General features: G+C 56.3%; 1 protein-coding gene and 1 long non-coding RNA gene across 2 annotated transcripts in view; one reads left to right on the forward strand and one right to left on the reverse strand.

Moving 5' to 3' along the window:
• Window positions 1-2,878: 2,878 nt before the first annotated feature.
• ERI3 (ERI1 exoribonuclease family member 3) overlaps window positions 2,879-19,811 on the reverse strand; it is a 119,851-nt gene continuing 102,918 nt past the window's right edge. Inside the window, exon 7 of the mRNA XM_039711433.1 lies at window positions 2,879-4,455. Coding sequence (XP_039567367.1) covers window positions 4,373-4,455 — 83 coding nt within the window. The 3' untranslated portion in view covers window positions 2,879-4,372. The remainder of the gene's footprint in view (window positions 4,456-19,811) is intronic.
• Window positions 4,465-6,987, forward strand: LOC120503194. Its single transcript, XR_005627677.1, has 2 exons — window positions 4,465-6,271; window positions 6,696-6,987. It is a non-coding gene; the product is annotated as an uncharacterized LOC120503194 (long non-coding RNA).

Raw genomic sequence — 19,811 nt, forward strand, 5'->3', positions numbered from 1 at the left:
GTGGGTTCTCTGGCCCTTTTATTTCCCCGTTAATCGGATCCCACGAAGGCAGCGGTGCCAGGGCCTCTGACGAAATCCGTGTGTGTGTTGTATTTAACTTTCAGCCGTGCAAATTCCATGCTCTGTTTGCCGTCTGCCCGGCGGGAACTGGGGGCCGCTTCCCGCCAGGGGAGGCAGCGCGGCCTCCCACGACGCCGGGAGCACACGGAGCAGGGACGGGCAGGCCCGGCTCCCTCCGGGCCCTGCTGCCGCTTTGGGCTGGGGCAGAGCCTCTGCAGCCCTCGGGAGCAGGGAGGGCTGCGGGGCTGGGCACGGCAGGCACGGACTGCAGTCCCTGTGCCACTGCCTGCCGTGCCTTGTGCCGTGGGGCCCCGGGGCTCCGGCCCCTCGTGTCCCTGCAGCAGCCAGCACACGGGTACCCGGCAGCTGTGCCGTGCCTGGGGCACCCCACCCACAGAGCTCCGGGGGCTGACCCTGCCATGGCTGTGGCCAGAGGGTCCATGGGGCACCTGGCACAGTCTCACTCAGATGCAGTGTCCTGCTCCTTAGGGCTTGGTGCATGCTGGCTTGCTTGGTCAGGGCTCCTGGGCCACCGAGTTCTTGCAGAGCTCAGCCCCTTCCTCCTGACCATCCTCAAGCCCTGTTTATGTCAGGGAGGTAACATCCCCTGTGAGGGTGCCATCCCACTCCCTTGTCACTGCTGGATTAGCTCTGTCCCTCCTGTCATGCAAAGACCTGGCTCTGCCTTCAGCCAGGCAGTCCATTTGGCACTGCCTGGAGTGATGCTGAAGCCCTGGGGCTGGCTCTGAGACAGGTGGATGTGTTTGCCATAACCCAAGTGCTCCCACCTGCTGTTCCTGGTTTTTTTTCTTTCCTGTCTACCCAGGTTCCCCCCCTTCTGTTTCTGGTTTTTTTGTTTTTTTTTTTTTTTTTTTTTTTTTTTCCCTTTCTTTCCTGTCCACATTTTGGAGCAGAGGAAGTGAAGGGAGTTGGCCTTCAGCTCCTTCTCCATCAAGAGGGTGAAGAAGCCATGAGCACTCTGTGCTGGGTGAGGATGAGGAGGTGCAGGGGCAGTGCTGGCTGTCCTGGAGCCCCTGGAGACAGCTGGCTGCTTCCAGCCATGGGACAGGACAGGGGCCTTGCTGGGGCAAACACTGCAGTGCTCCAGAGAAAAGTGGGAGCTGTCACCTGCCCAGTGCCATGGCCCTGACCCCATCTGACCTCTGGAGCAGTGCAACCTCCAGGCACTTGCAGCAGGTGCTGGAGAGCTGCCCCAGGGACGTGCAAAGCTCTGCCCCAGGCCACCCATGGCTGCCCTGTGGCCACCAGCTCTGGTGCATGGAGCTGTCTCACCCCCGTCCCAGGCAGGCTGGCTGCCACTGACCCTGCTGGCAACTGCTGGCTGTCCCTGAGCCCACCTGCCTCAGTCACCAGGTGACAGCTGGAGTTGCTGCAGCCCCTGCTGCCTTTGAGGCTGCCATGTCCTGAGCCAGGCTGCTCCTGTGCTGCCCACAGCAGGCTGGAGAGCTCCCTGGTGCCCAGCCCTTGTGTAGCTGCTCTCCTCCAGTAACTCTTCGTGCCAGCACCTGCAAGTGCTGCCCTGCCTGTGCAAGGGGCTGCCCCTGCTTGAAACACTCGAGCCCACCTGCCTCAGTCACCAGGTGACAGCTGGAGTTGCTGCAGCCCCTGCTGCCTTTGAGGCTGCCATGTCCTGAGCCAGGCTGCTCCTGTGCTGCCCACAGCAGGCTGGAGAGCTCCCTGGTGCCCAGCCCTTGTGTACCTGCTCTCCTCCAGTAACTCTTCGTGCCTGACACCTGCAAGTGCTGCCCTGCCTGTGTAAGGGGCTGCCCCTGCTTGAAACACTTGTGTTGTCCCCAGCTCATTGTCAGAAGAGTTCCACCTCTTGCTGCCCCACCCAAGGCTTCTGTCTGGTTCCTGCAGTTGTTTTTCAGGGCCTTGGAGGGGCTGAGGCATCGCAGTGGGAGTCTGGGTTTATGTGCTGCCACTGTGGGCACTGGTGGCCCTGGCTGTGTGCCCTGCTCTGGCTGATGCCCATCTGCCCACCCTGTGTCCCCTACACTTGCCTTCCAAGTGTAACTTGCCATCATCGATCCACCGTGACAATGTCCTCTGAGTCACATTCTCGCCTGCAGGAGTAGAGGGCAAAGGCCAAGTTCTTAGTTTTCATAAAAAACTAATTAGACGACTCCCATCGAAAAAGGGTCAATAAAGCTGATCAGGGGCTGCACAGATGGAACTGGTAAAACCCCTGTGACCTTTTCATAGAGCAAATGGGCTGGACTGCCCCTGCCCTCTGGGAGCTGCCCTCAGTGCTAGCTGGATGCTTGCACCCCTGTCACCCGGTGGCACTCTGGCACAGGGCAGGTCCCTTGGGCACCTGGATGCAGTGGTGGTTCCTGCACCCCACAGCATTACACTCGTGGGGCAGAGCAGGTGCCCCAGGGCCCAGCAGAGCCACGCTGGCTCCATTCTGTAGCCAAGATGCTCCAAACGCAGTGGCAGCTGTGTGGGTACAGTGTGCCAGACTACAGGTTAGGGTGACAGGTGCCAGTGGGATGTAGTGGTGGCTGTCACCCTGCACTGGGCAGAAAACTGCGTGGGGTGCACCCCTGGATAAGGCCCAGCTGTGATGGGCTGGTGGGATCCTCAGGGCAGAGCTGCCTTGGGGCAGGTGCCCACACAGTGCCCATGCTGGAGGGTGGGGCAGTGCTCCCAGCAGCAGGGAACCTTGACTGCCCTTTCACAGCCAAACCCTTTTATGGGGAGCGTGGCTGTGCCATCCCTCAGGGAGCACCCTGTTCCCACCTATCCAGGTGGCACTCCCCTCCCTCTGCCCCCATACAAACTTGCACATGCATGGGCACAGCCCGGGCTCCTTTACCCCCAAACTTTATTCATGTGGCACATTTACAGCAAGGATTGGAATAACTAGACAATGAAAATGCTGGGGTTGCATTATCGGTTGGTTTAACTGGAACACCACACACCATGCAGTCATGTACCGCCAAGTTCAGTGCCTGTATTGCCCTTCTGGCTGCCGTCACCGGCTTCGCTCCAGGCCATGCATGCACGGGCCTGGGGCTGCAGCCTCCCTGCAGGTCAGTGCCCGGACGAGGGCTCCGTTCAGCAGGGCCCCGGGGCCGGGTGACACCGAGAGGACGTGCGCCCTCAGCCCGCCCCACGGCTCCCCCCAACCGCCCTGGCCAGCCGGGAGCGCACCCAGCCGGAGGGGATGTGCTCGGCAACTCTCTCAGGCAACAAGCCAGCTGCTGCTGAGCGTCCGCGGGGACCTGTGAGGGGCACAGCACGTGGGGGCTGAGCCTCAGCTCGGAACCGAGGGAGCTTGGTGGGGAGCACGCTCAGGGGCCTGGGGCAATTTGCAGCTCCCCTGCTCAGGTACCTGTGGGCCGGGGGCCAGCGCGCGCTGGCACGTCCACCACCGGACACGGACACGGTGCTGTGGCGGGCCTGTCCCCCATGGAGCTGGAATTGATCGGCAGGGACGAGGCAGGGCCGGGCATCCCGCCCAGCCCCGCAAGAGGCACGAGCAGACGGAACGGGGACGGGACGGGGCTCCATGCGGACACTGTCACCTCCCTCCTGCCGCCCGCCTGTCCGCTGGGCCCCTGCCTCACTGAAGGGAGCCCTCCGGGACCCTGCAGCCCACGGCGGGGCTGCCAGGGGCTCTGCAGCGGAGAATACAGGCACTTCACCTTGAACATAAAGAGACGGATCGCGTTTGTCACATACAGGAGTCAGAGAGGGGTTAGTGTCGACTCAAAAAGGGGAAAAGGCGCTCAGGGGAGAGGCGGGGGGAGCTGGCGGGGAGGGCGAGGGGCCGTCTCGACACACTGAGCCTCCGTGAGTGCTGCCCGAGTGCAGGCACACGCCGGCATCGCTGCAGCAGCCGTCGAGGCCTGAAAACATAAAACCAGAGAAGAGAAAGAAGAAGGGAAGGTGGGTATGGCCCATGCCAGGGTGGAGATGGGGGATGCTCTGGCTACGGGGTGGGAGAGGGAGGACGGGGTGGGATATGGAGGGAGGGACGGAAATCAGGAGCCAAAGAAAAAGAACGAACTACAAGTCTAAAATGTGGTGCAAGCGCCCTACGCGGCTGTCCGCTAGCATGGCATAATGTCCGGAGCAGCCCAGAGAGGGAGTCACATCAGGTCTACACAGATTTGCCTTCCCATATATACAACCTCTACTGGAGTTAACAGCTGAAATTGAGATTTTTTTTGTGTCGGTTCCTCTGGCCTCGGTTGCCGGGTTTTTTTTTAATGCTGGAGCCCGTCCTCCCCGCCTCGCCGGCACCGGGCGCATGCAGCCCTTGCCTGGCTTGCCTCGGGGATCAAAAAGGTTTGGAGGTCTGCTTGAAGATGAAGCCTCTATGGGCCAGTGTCTTCATGATGTTGGCAATGTTCTTGCAGTCGTCTAAGGAGAAAGCACAGAGATACTGGGTTAGAGCATGATCCAAACAAGAATTGCTGGAGCAAGTTCTGAATCCCATGCCATGCCTGTGCTCTCACCAGTCCAGGTACTCTGTCCCAAGGACCTTGCAGTGATGTGGTGTGATTGCAGAGTTCCCAGTCCCAGCACTGGTCACCTGCATCCCAGCACGACCCAGTGCTGCGCTGAGATGGATCCATGCCCTGAACCTGAAGGTCAGGGTCATCTATGTCCCCATGAGAGCCAGCCCGTGGTGCCTCCCTATGCTCACCGACTGGAGTTTGACAAGTGGCAGGTGGCTGGGATGGCAAGCCACAGCCACTCCTGGTGCTGGGCCGTGGCAGAGCAGCAAGATGGGAAAGGGGAAGGCTCTGGTGTTATTTACCTGGGACTAAACTCAGGCACCGTTTGCTAAAATAGAAGCCGGGCTTAAATTGATTCCTAGTGTCTATATTTCATGTTGAAAATTGGCTTGTAAATCCATGTTTTGATCTATGAGGGCCGTCTCCTTAAGAAAAAGCAAGAGTAAATGTGTAATTTCTCCCTTGACAGCACACGGCGCAGAGGCGATCCTTCTTCCCGCTCCCCTCCGTTTCGGGACAGCTCCACTCGTTCCGATTACCACTCTTTCTTCCTCGCCCCACGCCTTGATGTCTCCATTTCATTACCGCCCGCCCATTTATCAAGCTGTTACCGTAAGGGTGACTTTGCCCACTTGCGTGTGGCAGCGGGGCCTGGCTGACACGGGGAGAGGGTGCCCCGGGAGGGGGGTACAGGCAAGGCCCCCCTCTCCCCGCCGCTGCTGGATGGATGTTGTGGTGGAGGGAAGGCTGCATCATTACTGATGTGTAAATGATAAAGAAGCCTCCACATCCATCTCCCAACTGTAAATCCAGGGAGTGCTTTATAATCAAGCTACAGCGATAATAATGTGAAATTAGGTCTCTCTATCAACGGGAGGAGGCCTTTTAATCACAGCTTAAAGGGTGCAAACGCTGTTTATCATAATTGAACTGTATCCGGGCTAATTGTGGCCATATTTCACTGTCTAGGAGACAGCAGGCTGCCTGCTGACAGTGCCGCGTGCCGGATTGAGGGCCCCCCGCAGCCGGGCAGCGCTGTCCTGCTGCCAGGCATCTGCCTGCAGGGACGGGGCTGCCCGGCCTCCTGGATGCTGCCTGCCACACCAGCAGCACTGCCCAGCCCCGCTGTGCCCAGTGACCCCTGGCAAAGCCATCGCCTGTCCCCCAGCATCTGTGTGAGGCTCAGGACTTTCCCTGTGCGCAGCTCCCCAAGGGGCTGCCAGGAGCTGCCAGGGACCCTCCTGGCTGAGGCTGGCAGTGGAAGAGGTAATGTCCCCATCAGTGCCACGTGTCTCTGGAGTGTCTCCCGAGACCCTCTCGTGGCATCCCTTCCTGTCACTTGTGTGCCTAACAGGGGACAGCAGCTGGGCATGAGGAGAGGCCAGCAAAGGAGGGGAGTCCCCAGCCCACTGGCTGGCATGAGGGCAGAGGTGAGCCCATCTCTCTGTGCCTTTGTCCTCTCTGCTGCCCAAAGTGACACTGATGGCTGCATAAGGCCCCTGGAGGTGACAGGTGTCCTGCCCAGCCAAGCCACAATGCCAGCTCCTGCTGCTGTCACTTGTTCCCACTCAGCGATCCCCTCACTGTCCTTAGGATCACCTGCTCCATCTCAGCTGTCCCCCAGACAACTGAGCCCCTTGGAAAAGCCTCAGCCCTTGGAGCCAGCTGCCAGTGGGATCTAACAGGGTAACAGTGGCTTGAAAGCTGGGGAAACAGAGGTAAGAAGAGTGCAACTGTCTGTGATCAAAGTACCCCCACCCAGCCAGCCCTGGCCTGGCACCCCCAAAAAGTAACAGCAAAGCCAATCCTGGAGCTCTGGCAGGTGGGTGGCAAGTGAGCAGTTTGGATGTGAAAGCGCAGCCCCAGGTGTCCCACTGCCAACCTCACAGCCTGCAGCCTTGCCCCGAGCTGGAGTGGGCACTGGGGCTTGACTATTGCTCCATACTGCTGAGGGGGAACTGCACAGAGACCTGGGCAGCTGCCAGACAGGCAGCGAGACCCCATGGCACTTCCTGGGACTCCCAAGCTGGCCCCCGGGGACACCGTCTGTGACCGCTGTCAGTGACTGCTGTCTGTGACTGCTGTCTGCTGCCTGCACCCCATCATTTGTCTCCCGAAAACCCCAGTGTGCTCTGTTGCCAGGTGCCAGCGCTGGGAGACACCCTGAACTCTGAGCTGCCACCCTGCAAAACTGGTGGGACCCTCTTGGGTCAATGCCACCCACATGCCCATGCCGCCAGTGCTGTCCTTGCTGTCCCAAAGGATGCCACGGCCCCTGGCAGCGAGTGTGCCAAGCTCATCATACATCATTTAGTGAGACTCATTCCAAATCAGCGCTAAGGTAAACACGCTTATTATAATTATCCATGTAAAAAAAAATCAACAACAGCAGAACAACTTTCTAATATGCAATTACAGCCATCTATTGATTTTACAATGTAATCCGCTCCGATTGATTTAATAACACAATTATAGGCTGGCTCTCGGGATATTAGAGTGGGAGATTTTCATAAACTCCAAAGCAAAAAACTAAGCGGCTTTTAAAACAACACAGTCAGATGGCTGTTTGGGGAATTATTAACAATATGAAATCCTCTAAATCTGGCCGTCGTTACCTTGTGAAAGGAATTTCTATTACAAAAATGGCAATTGACAGCCTAAGAGAGCGCGACCGGGATTGCTCTGCTGCTTTTCAGTGCTTAATCCATCGCAGAGGTGACCACGGGGCAGGGGACAAGCAGAGTCCGAGGCTGGCAGGAGGGCACAGGCAGCCCTGCCCATGCTGCAGCCCTCACCCAGCCCAGCTCTCCCTGGGGGCACGCAGCTGTGGCAGTGCTGCCCTGGCACCCAGGCTGGCACCCACCAACCTGTCCCGTCTGGTGCCCCTATCAGGGCCAGGGAGGCTGGCAGGTTGCGGAGCCCCCCCAGCTTGATGCCCATCCTGGCACACTTGGAATGTCCCTGCCCCAGACACTCCAGGGGCTGAGGGGTGCCCAGCTGTGTCCCAGGTGACGGGGTGAAGGTGGTCCCACGCTGATGGCCTGCACGGCTCTGCACAGGCGCACACATGCACGCGTGCCCCCGCTCTCCTCCCGCTCACTCCCTCAATGTATTCCCGACTTTATGGGCACATTTTTCTTGTCAAGCTGACAGGGTTGCTAAGTGGATTTCTCCCTGATATGCGGACGGATTATCACATTACTCCAATGTCCTACACAAACATATTACTTTATATTCAATAGCCCTAATGAATATAAACTGCTTTTTCTTTTTTTTGGGGTGGGGGGTAATCTATAGATTTTTAATGAGGGCACTATTAACTCCCTCCTCTTTAAAACAGACTTAGGTGCAGCCTCTGAGTAGAAAATCAATGGTGTTATTGTAGGAATATTGTATATTGATATTGTAATAATAAGATGCAATTGATTTAGGGGTGTTGTGCGGTGTGTGTGGAAGGGGTGAGCCTGGGGTTATCATGCAAGCAGAGCAGTGGCCCTGCCCTGCCTCCCTGCCCCTCACCTTGCTGTGCTGCTTCCGAGCATCACCCCATGTCCCCGTGCAGTGGCCCAGGACGGCTGGGGTTGAGCTTGCCCTGAGGTGCTGGGTTCTGGGGCTGAATACCTCTGGGACTCTCCTTTGGTCCAGCTGCCAGTGCAGTGTGGGGTAATGTGACACCCCAGCCTCCACTCACCCTGGCTGGCTTAGCCCTCCAGGTTTTAGCCCTCCTGCCTCTGTGTTTCAGCATTATCCACTGTGACACCACACTGGCCTGACACCCTCATTTCAGGCCTCTCCATGTCCTGCCAAGCTCTCGCTGCAGTGACAGCCAAGGACAGTGACACATGCACATGCATGGGGCAGCAGAATGCTCTCCTAAGTTTAGGCTGGAGTTTGTAGCCATTCAGCATCACTGGCTGCCTTGTCATTGGAGGAGCACAGACATTCCCATTGCACTCCTGTGCTGAGATGGAGGCAGAAAGCTCCCAGCCCATGGCACTGGGCTGACTGCCTGGCATGTGCCCGCCCACCAGCCACTGCACGGCAGCACTGCTGTGAACCCAGCATGACTCAAGGATTCCATCAGCAGGAGTCTGTGCTGCTGGATCGGGCTGCCAGGAGCAGCAATGCTCACTCCAGGAGAGCATCACCTCCACACCCAGCCCAAGCACTGGGGAGAAGGGTAGGGGCTATGTGTGCTGCCCTGCCAGCTTTCTCCCACCCCTCCCATGTCCCCACAGGATCAAACCACACAGAGATCTCCACCACGGGGGCTCAGGGGGCTGAGCTCTGCTGCAGCTGCCGTGCACTGGGCCGAGACGCTTCCGGAGCAAGGAGGGAGCTTTTCCATCCCAGCAGCTGCCCTGGTGGGCTGTGGGTGGTCAGGGACTGCAGGGCCCCCCCAGACGTGCTCATTTGGAGGCAACCCCAGTGCACCTGTGCTATGGCCGGGAAGACGGATCACCCCCGGCCCGAGCTGAGCAGGTCCATATTTAAACTGTCCCCATGCTTTATGGGCTGTACCAGAACTGATGCTCAGGCGCCGAGGGGCCATTTGTCAATGTTCTAATGGCAGATTACTGTTAATGAATAATATCACCACTGCCTTTGTATAACAGCTCCCTGCAAAGCGGAAACAGGCCCGCCCGGCCGCCGCCGCCCGGAGCGTCCCCACTGCCACCCCTGGGTGACAGCAGGTGCCCTGTGAGTGGCGGCAGCTGTATGGACCTCAGAGATGTCACGAACTCTGGCACTGCTGCTGGCGTCCCCAGCAATCACGAATGGCAGCACTGGGTGCTGTGTCCCCACAGTGGGCTGTGCTGCTCCCTGTGAGCAGGAATGTCACTGTCAGGGCAGGGAGTGACAGCATTTTCCCAGCACACAGAGCCAGGCTCTTGTGTCACTCACCGTGTCCACACTGGAGCTGGAGGCAGTTTGTGTCTGATCTGAATCCATCCCCACCAAGACATGCTGGGCAAGGTGGGGACACCAGGATGCCTGCCATAGTGGTGACAAGGACGTGTCAGAACCAAGTGCTCCCAGCTCCCAGGGATCCACAGGGATGCCAGGGATGGTCCTGCCGAGCTGCTCCCAAATTAATGGCCTCATAATGCTGCGCATGGGGCAAGGGGCTGCGTGTGTCCCGCACAGCCGGCAGGTATATTAGGTGGAGCTGACAGCGACGTGCAGAATATTAAGAATAACTTACCTCATTATCTGCAATTACGTTACTGCCACACACCTCATTTCTTCATGAAGAAAAGGAAATTAGTTTTATATTGACTTCATCCCAGTGCCTCCCTGCCTGCCCCGCCACAGAGCGCCCGCACAGGCTCTGAAGAGGGGCTGGACACAATTCACACTCATCCTCCCTCAACCTGTGTCTGTCCCTGAGGGACACAATGCCTGTCCCACTCTCTGCACACTGGGGTCAGCAAGACCTCCAGATCCAGTTTACCCCAGCAGGGACACTGGAGCAGGGAGGGCCCATCTCTGGAAGTTGCCAGGTCAGTAGGAAGAGCAGCAGAAGGGGACCAGTCTTGACCATCTACCTGCTGCCTTGGGCACTTTCTTTCTGCCACCCAGGCTGGTCACTGTCACACTGCAGGAGACAGGATGCTTCCTCTCATCCTCTGCACTGGGAACCACTCTTCCCATCATGCACCCACCATGCTGGCCCCCTCCCAGGGCAGAGCTGGGTGGCTGGGGCCTCTGCACTGCGAGACACCCAGCTGCTGAGACCCCTTTCAGCCCCACAGGCTGCTGGACAGCCTGGCACAGGCGATGCCATGTGGGCAAACCATGACAGCTGGGGCATCCCTGCTGGAGGAAATGGGCAGCAGGGGCTGAGCTTCATTCCCAACAATTCCTGGAGCCCATGAGCCCAAAGGGCACCAGTGATGCTGGGGCAAAGGGCGACCCAGGGTGTAGGGAGACCTCAGCTTGTCCTTCAGCCTCTGTGCCTGTTCCTGCACATCCAGCATCCCTGGCTGGCAGCCTTCCCTGAGCAAACAAAGCGAATGCTGCCATCACCCTGCTCCTGGCTGTGGCCACTCACCGTCCAGGAGAGAAGGGGAGCGGCGTGCACAGCAATACAGGGAAAAAAGCCAATTTCATCTTTATTAGAAGGAGATTTCTCTTTTAGTAATAAGCACACTTCAAATAATTAGCGTGTTTTACGTAATAATGAAATTATGGAAATGCAGGCCACTTATTCAAACAAGTCACCATTACCATATTTTTAAATATTAGACTTAATTAGAGTTTATCACTTCAGAGAAGTACGAGGAGTGGAGATTTTTTTCCTTTACAAAAAAAATCCTCATAAAGTGTTTATTAAGAGCGGGTAAGAAGGGGATAATGATCTGTTTGGAAATTAAGGCAATCAAACATTTAATGCTCTGCACTCCTGTAGGCAAAAGCATTCAAATGAGTCAATTATACATCCATTATCCAGGCACGATTAAACAAGGCAGGACGGGGAATTTGTCCTCCGCATCATGCGATTGTCGCGAGGACTTATGTCCACTTAAAGGCAGCTAATAAAACACTAAACTTGGGAAGAAGAGGAAAAGAGCACTGAGCCAAGGGAAGAAAAGGGAAGAGAGGCAGCGGGTCAGCAGGACTGCAGAGGGGTGAGGGTGGGAGGTGGGCAAGGATGGAGCTGTGTCTACATCCCAGCCCTTCATAAATCAAAGTAATTAAGTTAACATGAAAATCAACTTCACCATCCCGTTAAATTACAGCATTTGCATATTAGGACTCAAATGAAGTAGGTAGCAGGCAAAGGGGCTGGGAGGGGGAGGAGGAAGTGGGGGGGTCAGGGGAGAAGGATGGGGAGAACAGTGCACCAAAAAGGGAACCATTTATTACGGTGAATAACTAATTTCAGAATTTATAGCGCTGGATTTTCGTTCCTGTGCCATTTATATTACAGAAGGAAATTAAGGGGCGGGCAGGAGGCTGGCTGGACATCTTTCTGCGTTATTGCTTGTCTGCCATTTGCAAATCATTATTAATTGTGGCCCGTGTCGCTGGTGCAGCAGGGCAGGGTGCCTGGACAGCCAGAGCAGACACACATATCTCTTCATCAGGACCCCAGCCGCTAGCCCTGGAGAGCCAATTACCCCTCCCTGATTGGTATCAGATAAGGAGGGAATTTTTACAAATTAGGGAATAAATAGAATTTCCACACGTGAAGCAGGGAGGGCTTGAGAGGCAGTAATGAAAAACGATACATCACCATCAGCCAGACAACCCTATTCATACGCCGATGCATTACACTCACTACTCATAATCCCACCGAGTGACAGACAAGCGCCGAGCCGGCCGAGCCGCGGGGAGCACATCCCGATGGCCGGCCCGCTCCGGAGCACGCTCGCCAGCCACTGACACCCCTGTGGCAGGCCAGGGAGGGCCTCGTTCCACCAGCCCCCTGCACAGCCTCTGCCGTGACCTCGAGGGCTGCCCACAGCCTGCACGGCATCGCTCAGCTGTGCAGGCAGCCGGGACAGACCTCCTGGCACAGGAACCGTCCCTGCTCCGGAGCCCAGCACGACAAGCTTCCAAACTCAGCCCCAAGTTTGGTGGTTAAAGTCATCCAGCTGAATCCAAACCTCTCACCAGTCTCCCACATCCATGTGGGTAAAGCACAACTTCTCCAAAATCATGCAGTCCAAATTGTGACCTGAAGGACTGCCCCCTCCCTTGGTGGCTCATGGCAGCTTCCTGCTATTACAGGATCCCTACCTAATTTCTGAATTGTACTTGCCTTTTTGTACTCTTCAGTCCCCATATCAGCCCCCACAGATCTCAGCTTTGCTGCTCAGCCAGTCCTGGGTACCCCAGAGCAGTGAAATCCCTGTGTCACCTTGTGAGCAGCGCTGGGCTCAAAAATGCCACAGGAGCAAAGGATGTGCTCCTATGTGGCTCTGCTCCATTAAGAATGGGCTCAGGATAGAGCATCTCCATTTCCCTTAAGCCCTGAGGCAGCCCCAACACCAGCCCTTGCTCAGGGCAGACCCCAGAGCCACCACCTGCCTGTGTCCCCCACACCAGCACATCCACTTCCATACCGTGGCAGCTCCCTGTGGCAGCACAGTCCTTTTCCTGGGCTGTGACAGTGCTGGGTGGCCCTGAGAAAACAGCAGGCACCCAGCTAACGGGGCCAGGCATGTGGCTGGCCTGAGAAAGAGCAAATCCTGGAAGTGCAGGGACCCCGCTGACATTGGTGAGCCCAGTTTGCTCTGTGCTCCCCAGCGCCGGAGCCGCGCGCCTCCGCGCCTGTAATTAGCTCTCCCTTATGACAAGCACGTCACTAAACAAAATGCTCGGCAGATCAATCTCGCCTCTAAGTCACGCAGCCTTTAATTTATTCAGCATACAATGTCGCTCCACCGCTGGCTTCCTGTAATTTATACCGTACACTGTCGTGTATTATTTAACTCGTCTGAGTGTTTTACAGCTCCCCTCAAAGTCGCCATGCAAAATAAAGTCACGGCGGGGCACTGGCAAGGTGCAGGGAGGGTGCAAACTGCCCTCGTGCTGATACGGGACCCCTGGCCTGGCTCAGGGACAAGGGGATGGTGACAAGTTGCTGCAGAATTTGGTGGCTCAGACCCTCCTTGTGGGTGGAAATGAGAATGGAAGATGGAGCCCCAGAGGAGCTCAGTAAAGGGCTCCAGTGCTGGTGATTCCTTAGAGGAGGAAAGAATGCTGGTACAGGGGAGACGGCAGCAGGACTCTGGTCTGGCCCTGAAAGCAGGAGGGAGGTCCTACCCCAAAACTGCGTAAAGACTGGGGTTAGACTGGGCTAAGAGGTGGCCAGTAGCTGGTGCAGCTGCTCTGAGCAGTTCATCAAGAGCTTGTCTTTGGCCGTGCAGCTGAATGGAAACAGTCAGTGATGTAGAGCTGGATATCCTCCGCAGGGAAGGTTAAAACCTCTGTTCAGTGTAAAGTTGCCATATCTAAGCACTTATGATCATGATATTTATGGCTAGTTTATTCCAGGCTGTTAAAGGCAGCAGTAGTTATCCACAGATAAAGGGAATTCGACTCCCTTGACACCTTTTCTCCCTGCAGTGAAGGCATGCCTGGCAGAGCTGGGTGCTCGTGGTGTTGTAACTCATCTGATGGTCCCTGCCTGAGGCAGCACGGGGGCCAGACATGCAGATGCTTGGCATGGCAGGCATGGTGGCTCTGTTTCTCCTGTGTGGGAGCTGTGGGCACAGACATGGAAGATGCTGTCTCCCTGCCCCTGACTGATGCTGCTGGGGCCAGGTGGTCCCTGGGCTGCAGGGAGCAGTTTGGTTTGACCTCCACCACTGCTGTTGGCTCTGTTCCACATCCAGCTCCTGACATCCAGTCCCTTCACTGGGATTGGGACCCTAATTAGGGAGAAATTTCCAGGTAGAGATGAGTGAGTTTATAAAGCTGAGTTTCTCCTGCCTGAGTGACAAGAGATGTCAGAGAAAGGAAATAAAAGGCAAGAATGCAATTCCAGTGCTGCCAAGAGTGTGTCGCAAGTCCTAATGGAAAGTTCTCCTGCTCTTTAAAGCTTGGTCAGATGGCCTAGTTATAGCTTGAAAAGGACCAAGAATCAAACTGCGATGCTGCACTCGAAGCCTTCAAATAAAGCGAGCTGTGTTTCTGCAAGTCCGGCGAGGCAGAGGCAGCCGATTACACAGAGGAGGGCAGGTCTCTCTATCTTGGAGGGAGACCTACCTATTTTTAAACATTAGCTCTAAATCAGCAGCTCACCTCTTTGTCTAACCCAAACCCTCTCTCGCCTTCTGGAGGAGAGATCAAACACCAGCCCTGCTGCCATTGTTTCTCTCCCAGCGAGATGGATGCGGGACTGTAATCTTCCCACAAAGCTGCATGCTTCAAAGGTATCAAAAGTGCTTATTAAAAGTCCTTGGAAAGTAATTTAATAACATCCCAAAAGGCTGGAAAAATCAGTGCTAGCAGCTCAAAATACAACCTGGCAAAGGAGAAGGCCCCCTGTTCAACATGACAGTCTGTGGGCAGCTGCACACAGGGCCAGGGTGCTTGGGCACATGGACTGCCACCTCCCTGGGCTGTGCCTGCTCTGCTGCTCTCTGGTCTCCTGTCAAGGAGACAGCCAGGTGAGCTGGAGTGTGGGGGACTCTGTGAGGCCACATGGGACTGTGTTCTCACCAAGGGCTTTGTTGTGCAAGAGATGTCCTCATGTGGTGTGGACAGAGTGAGCCTGTCTGCCCTTGCTGAGCTGGAGAGCGCTGCACTGTCCCAGAGGCAGGATTTCAGGCTTGCCCCTGGAACTGAAAAGTACTCTGTGTGTTTTCCAGCCATCTCAGCAGCTGCTGGAGCAGCAGCTTTGTGCAAGGCTTGCCCAGACTGCTGGGCTGGAGAGAGCCACCTGCTAAGTGGATGTGTGACAGTGCTGACCTGGCGCAGACAGGGATGTCAGCCAGACCTGCAAAGCCATGTAAGAGACCCGTGGGCCATGTGAGACAGAGCTGCACATATCTGCAGGGATGGGTGGTACAAGTGCCTTCCCACGAGTGCATACGTGCAGCAGGCACGTGCTCCCAGCCACAGCAGCATGAGGGCTGTGCTCCTGTGTCCCCCCGAGCCAGTCCCTGCTCCCGACCTCAGGCAACACACAGGACCCTGGGGTTGCATCCCATCTGAATGGTGCAGGCTCCTGTGGAAAGGGGCAGGGATGGAAATTAACACTCCAGCCTCCGTCTCATCCTGCCCATTAGCAGGGCTGTTTTACTCCGCATCATTAAATATGTATATCTTATTACACGCCTTGTTACAGTATTGAGCTCTATTGACTGATAATAAATTCCAAACATCATCCTGGTCATAAATTTATCTGGAGATGATGAAGACTCAATAATCTAGTCATGCAGATAATATGATAGGGCCTTAAAAAAGATCATTACATTATATGCCAAAATTAAAAGTGAAATACACTTTATTAACACTGTTTCCACACTTGGGGCCATTACTTGTTATATTCCCCTCTTGCCCTCCCACCCACCTGCATACCATCCCTCAGGTCAGTCAGAGAGACAAGGCAGAGCTGCCACAGCTCTACCCTAGCAGGAACCTGTCAGAAGAGTAAGGGGCAGGGCAGCTGGCACAGCCTGGACATCCCAGCTTGACTCCAAAGATGCTGGGTCCTGCCTGGTACAGCATTGCTGCCCTGCCCATTGGGACATGGCTCCTGAGCATCCAGGTATTTCAACAAACCCCTACCTCATTTGGCCTGCAGTAATTGGGATGAAAGACAGCCTTGTGTCCCACATTTAGAAGGAAAAAACAACTTTCTGCAGCTTCAGGTCTCCTGAGAAAGCTGCCCACCCTCTGGGGTTAACCCAACAGTTCCCACCTGGCAGCTTCTCTCCCACAGGCGTGGGCAAGCTGCAGAGCCACGACAGGGGTCCCTGCCCATGCCTGGCCGTGCTGCAGTGTGGCACAGAGAGGTGTGCAGCAGGAATGGGGCTGTGGGTGACCCCTCTGAGAGAGGAGGGTGCCCTGCAGGCTCCCAGCACCCCAGTGCCAGCCTCATCGAGCTGTCCCTTGGTGACATGGTGAGGCTGGGCAGCTCCCAACCACCTGCCCCAGGGCCTGGGGTTGGCCCCCTCCTTCTGCTGGCCTTCCAAAGACATTCCTCTCCTTTAATAAGAAGGTCACAGCCATTTAAACTCCTCTGATGAGGGCAGGTGGCTCGTGCCCTCCTGCCTGGCAGGGCTGGCCTGGCCATGCTCCCGCCTGCAGATCAATGGCACACAGCAAGTTTAAAGCATCCCCACCCCAGCCCCCCTTCCTTCGGCCACCTTCCTCTCCAGACACGCAAGGTGACAAGCGCTGGGGGGCCCACGGATCAATGCTGCGACACGGATCGGCTGCCGAGAAAAACCAATTGCAGATCAGATGGAAACCGACTTCTTCTTGTATCTGCCCGGCTCTCTCAGGGATAGATTGGCTGGAGAAATCCGATGGTGAGAAGAGACAAAGGGGGAGGTGATGGGGAGAGGAGGAAAGGGCTGATAATGCTCCTGCCGCGGCTCTAATCTGTGACAGCCCGAGGATTTGCTGAAAACCATTATCACACTGCTCTCCCTTCTCTTGTCCCTGATAAAGCCTCGGCTAATCTGTTTGTTGCAGGTATTGAACAATGCATTTAGCGAAACAAGGGGTGTGTATGCCCGCCGAGCAAATTTTTCCCCCCTGCACCTCCGGCCTCACTGAGAGGTGAGAGCAGGGACGGTTTTGGGCGCAGACTTGGTGTGGAGTGTGGGCTGCAGTGCCGTGCCTGGCACAGGGAAACATCTCTGCTGACTGCCTTTAGCAGCTTTGGAAGCGTTTCTCTAGGCACCGCGTTCCATCTTTAGAACGCAGTCGCGGAGGGCGACAGGCGCAGCCCTGGCCATGCAGCAGTGCCCGGACAATCCCAGCAGGAATTCCACCACCCTGCCACACTCCCACGGGGCACAGCAGCCGGGATGGGGTGACACAGGGAGTCTGCACCCCGGGAACAGCTCCCGGCCACTCATCTGCTGGAGTTTGCTCGGTTAGTGCCTGCCTGTCCCAGGGCTGACCTCGTCCCTCCCCTTTGTGAGAGGCGCTTTCTCCGGGGAGGAGAGATAATTCAGTGGCTGTGAAAGCCCAGACCTGGGGCTCCCGCAGCCGCCTGTTACAAACAGTTCTAGTGGAACATTAATTATAGTAATTTAGCCGTGGAACACTAACTGCAGCCAGTGCAATAGCATTCAGTACATTAGTGGCTATAACCCACTCCTTAAAAAAGACATTTGGTTACTGACAGCTGATAAAATGAGTTGTGAAGCATAACCAAAGGGAAAAAAAAATAACCAGAAGTGTGCTGGGAGCGAGCTGTGGGGTGGAAAGGTGGGGGGCAGCACCCCGCAGGGTACTGGGGTGACAGGAGGTGCAGGCGGAGGGGTCGGAGGTGTCGGGGCCGCCCAGGCTCCGCCGTGCCCGCACATGGCCGCGGGCTCCCCGTGCCCCGGGCAGGGCACGGCTGCGGCTCCGCAGTATGTCAAACAGAAGGACATTTCCTTCTATCTCCCAGCCGCCGCCCCAGGGCACAATCCACCTACATTCAATCTTTACTCCACTACACATGTTTCCTTTCCAGCCTCGGATTATTTTTTATCATCAAATTACTGTGGTGATAAGATGGAGTAGATGTGATAGCGAGCAGAGCGTCTGTCCTCCCCTCTTTCCCCCGCCTCCCGCAGCTTTCCTCCTTCCTCCAGCACCCCCAGCCTCCTGCCCTGAGCAGGCAGGGTGGTATCCAAATGCCAGGGCGTGAGGAGAGACCCCCCCTGCAGCCGGATTCGCTGTCTGGGACCAAGCCGTGGCTGACAGCGAGTGCAGGGGGAGGCAGGCTGCAGGGAGCCACCACGCTGTCCGGGAAAACTCGCAGGTGCCCTGTCGTGGTGTGGGACCCTGCCAGCAGCCAGAGCCCAGCATGTGCTCCCCAGTGCTCTGCTGCAGCACCCGGACTCCCCCAGGGCAGCCAGTGGCCCCGCCTGGCAGCAGAGCTGTGACACAGTGACACGGCTGAGGCAGCGGGCACACGGGCAGCCCTGACGCAGGGGTGGCCAGCAGAAGTACAGCTGTGCTGCTACCAGCCCTGGAAGCGCTGCGAGGCCCTGCTGTGATGAATCCTCCCCTTCTCCTTGTTTACTCCAGTCTGCAACAAATGAGTCCCTGTCTGTCCACGGATAGCTCATCTGGAGGAATGCTCCTTCAGACCTCTCCCTCTAATCCCTATTAATTTAAATAATGCTTTCCCACTCTTCTCAAACTATTTATTATTTATCAGGTTTGTTTATTTGTAGCTAACAGGTAGCGCTCAGCATGCGTCCCCGGCACAGGGACAGGGGCTGTTCATCACACTGGCTCCCCTGCCATCCACCATCCGTCAATTACTCCTGCTTCCTTTAATTAGTAATGAGGACTAATATCTCTGCCTGGGATGGTGGCTGAAGCGGAACTTCCTCCGGTGGCATCTGAGCAGCACAAGGGAGGGGATGAAAAATAAATAACTGTGCCAAGCTGTGGCTGCTGCTTCCAGCTGAGCAGGGGTGCTCGTCAAACCCACACACCCCTTCACAGAGAGGGTCTGGTTCCCTGTACCAGAGTTCCTACCCAGCAGGGCAGGGGAGGGGATGCCTGCCAGGTGCCGATCCCCAGGTGCCCTTTCCTGCACAGCAGGGTGACCCCAAACCACGAGGGAGCCCCTGCCGAGTCCCAGATGCTGAACTCTGCATGGGTATCAGCACGGGAAAGCCTAAATTAAATGCCTATTAGAGCCTCTGGCCTTGTCTGGCAGGCCCTGGGAGCTCTGTATCAGAACATGCCATCCAGAGGCAGCCTAATAGCGAAGGCAGCACATGATATAAATGGAGCCCCTTTGATTTATTGACTGGGAGAAGTTTTTACACGATAGCCCATTAAGACGGACGGCTCTGTTTACAGCCAGGCCATCTAGCTATAGGGACCCTGCACTGGATGGTGTGTTTTGCTATTGCTCTTCAGGCAGACATCTCATTAAGGGGAACAGCATATGGAGCTCTTTGGATCTATACTTCACGAGTCCTGAGGGAGGCTTTTACCATTTTTAATAAGCGGGCAAGGTTAGCAAACCTGCAACGCAGTGACCTCCCCTCCCTGTGCGATGGATCTCCCTGAAACACAGAGAGCCGGACTCACCGGGTGCATGTGGGACTCCATAAATCACCTCCCCACTGCTGGCCAGGGAAACCAGCTGGGGGGAATGGCAGTGGGGGTATGGAGAAGGCAACACCACAGCCAAAACGGGATGGCAGCCACGCATGGCTCAGCCAAACACACTGGGGCAGGCAGCTTGGTGGTCAGTGGTGTGGAGCGTGCACCTGCCCACTGTGCTGGTCAGGTGATAGGCATCATGTGGGTGACTCAGCTGGCAAAGGTGCTTTAAGGAGAGAGCGTTAACATGATAGCCCACAGTGAAGGAAACAAAACCCCCAGCTGGATGCTGAGGGGGGATTATTCCATATTCAGTAACATGACTGTTTAGGAGAACAAGTAATCTCTGACAAAGACCTCTGGCTCTTCTCCGATCTGATAAAGCCTTGCAGCCTACAGGCAAGCTGGTCCCTGCAGGGACTGCCACGGATGAATGCCATGGGCTGGAGCTGCTAAGGCAGGAGGAGCATCAGGAAGGCAGGCATTTGGGGTGAGCCACCATGGGAC

Source organism: Passer montanus, unplaced genomic scaffold, assembly GCF_014805655.1.
Source record: "Passer montanus isolate IOZ18808 unplaced genomic scaffold, ASM1480565v1 scaffold25, whole genome shotgun sequence".
Lineage (NCBI taxonomy): Eukaryota > Metazoa > Chordata > Aves > Passeriformes > Passeridae > Passer > Passer montanus.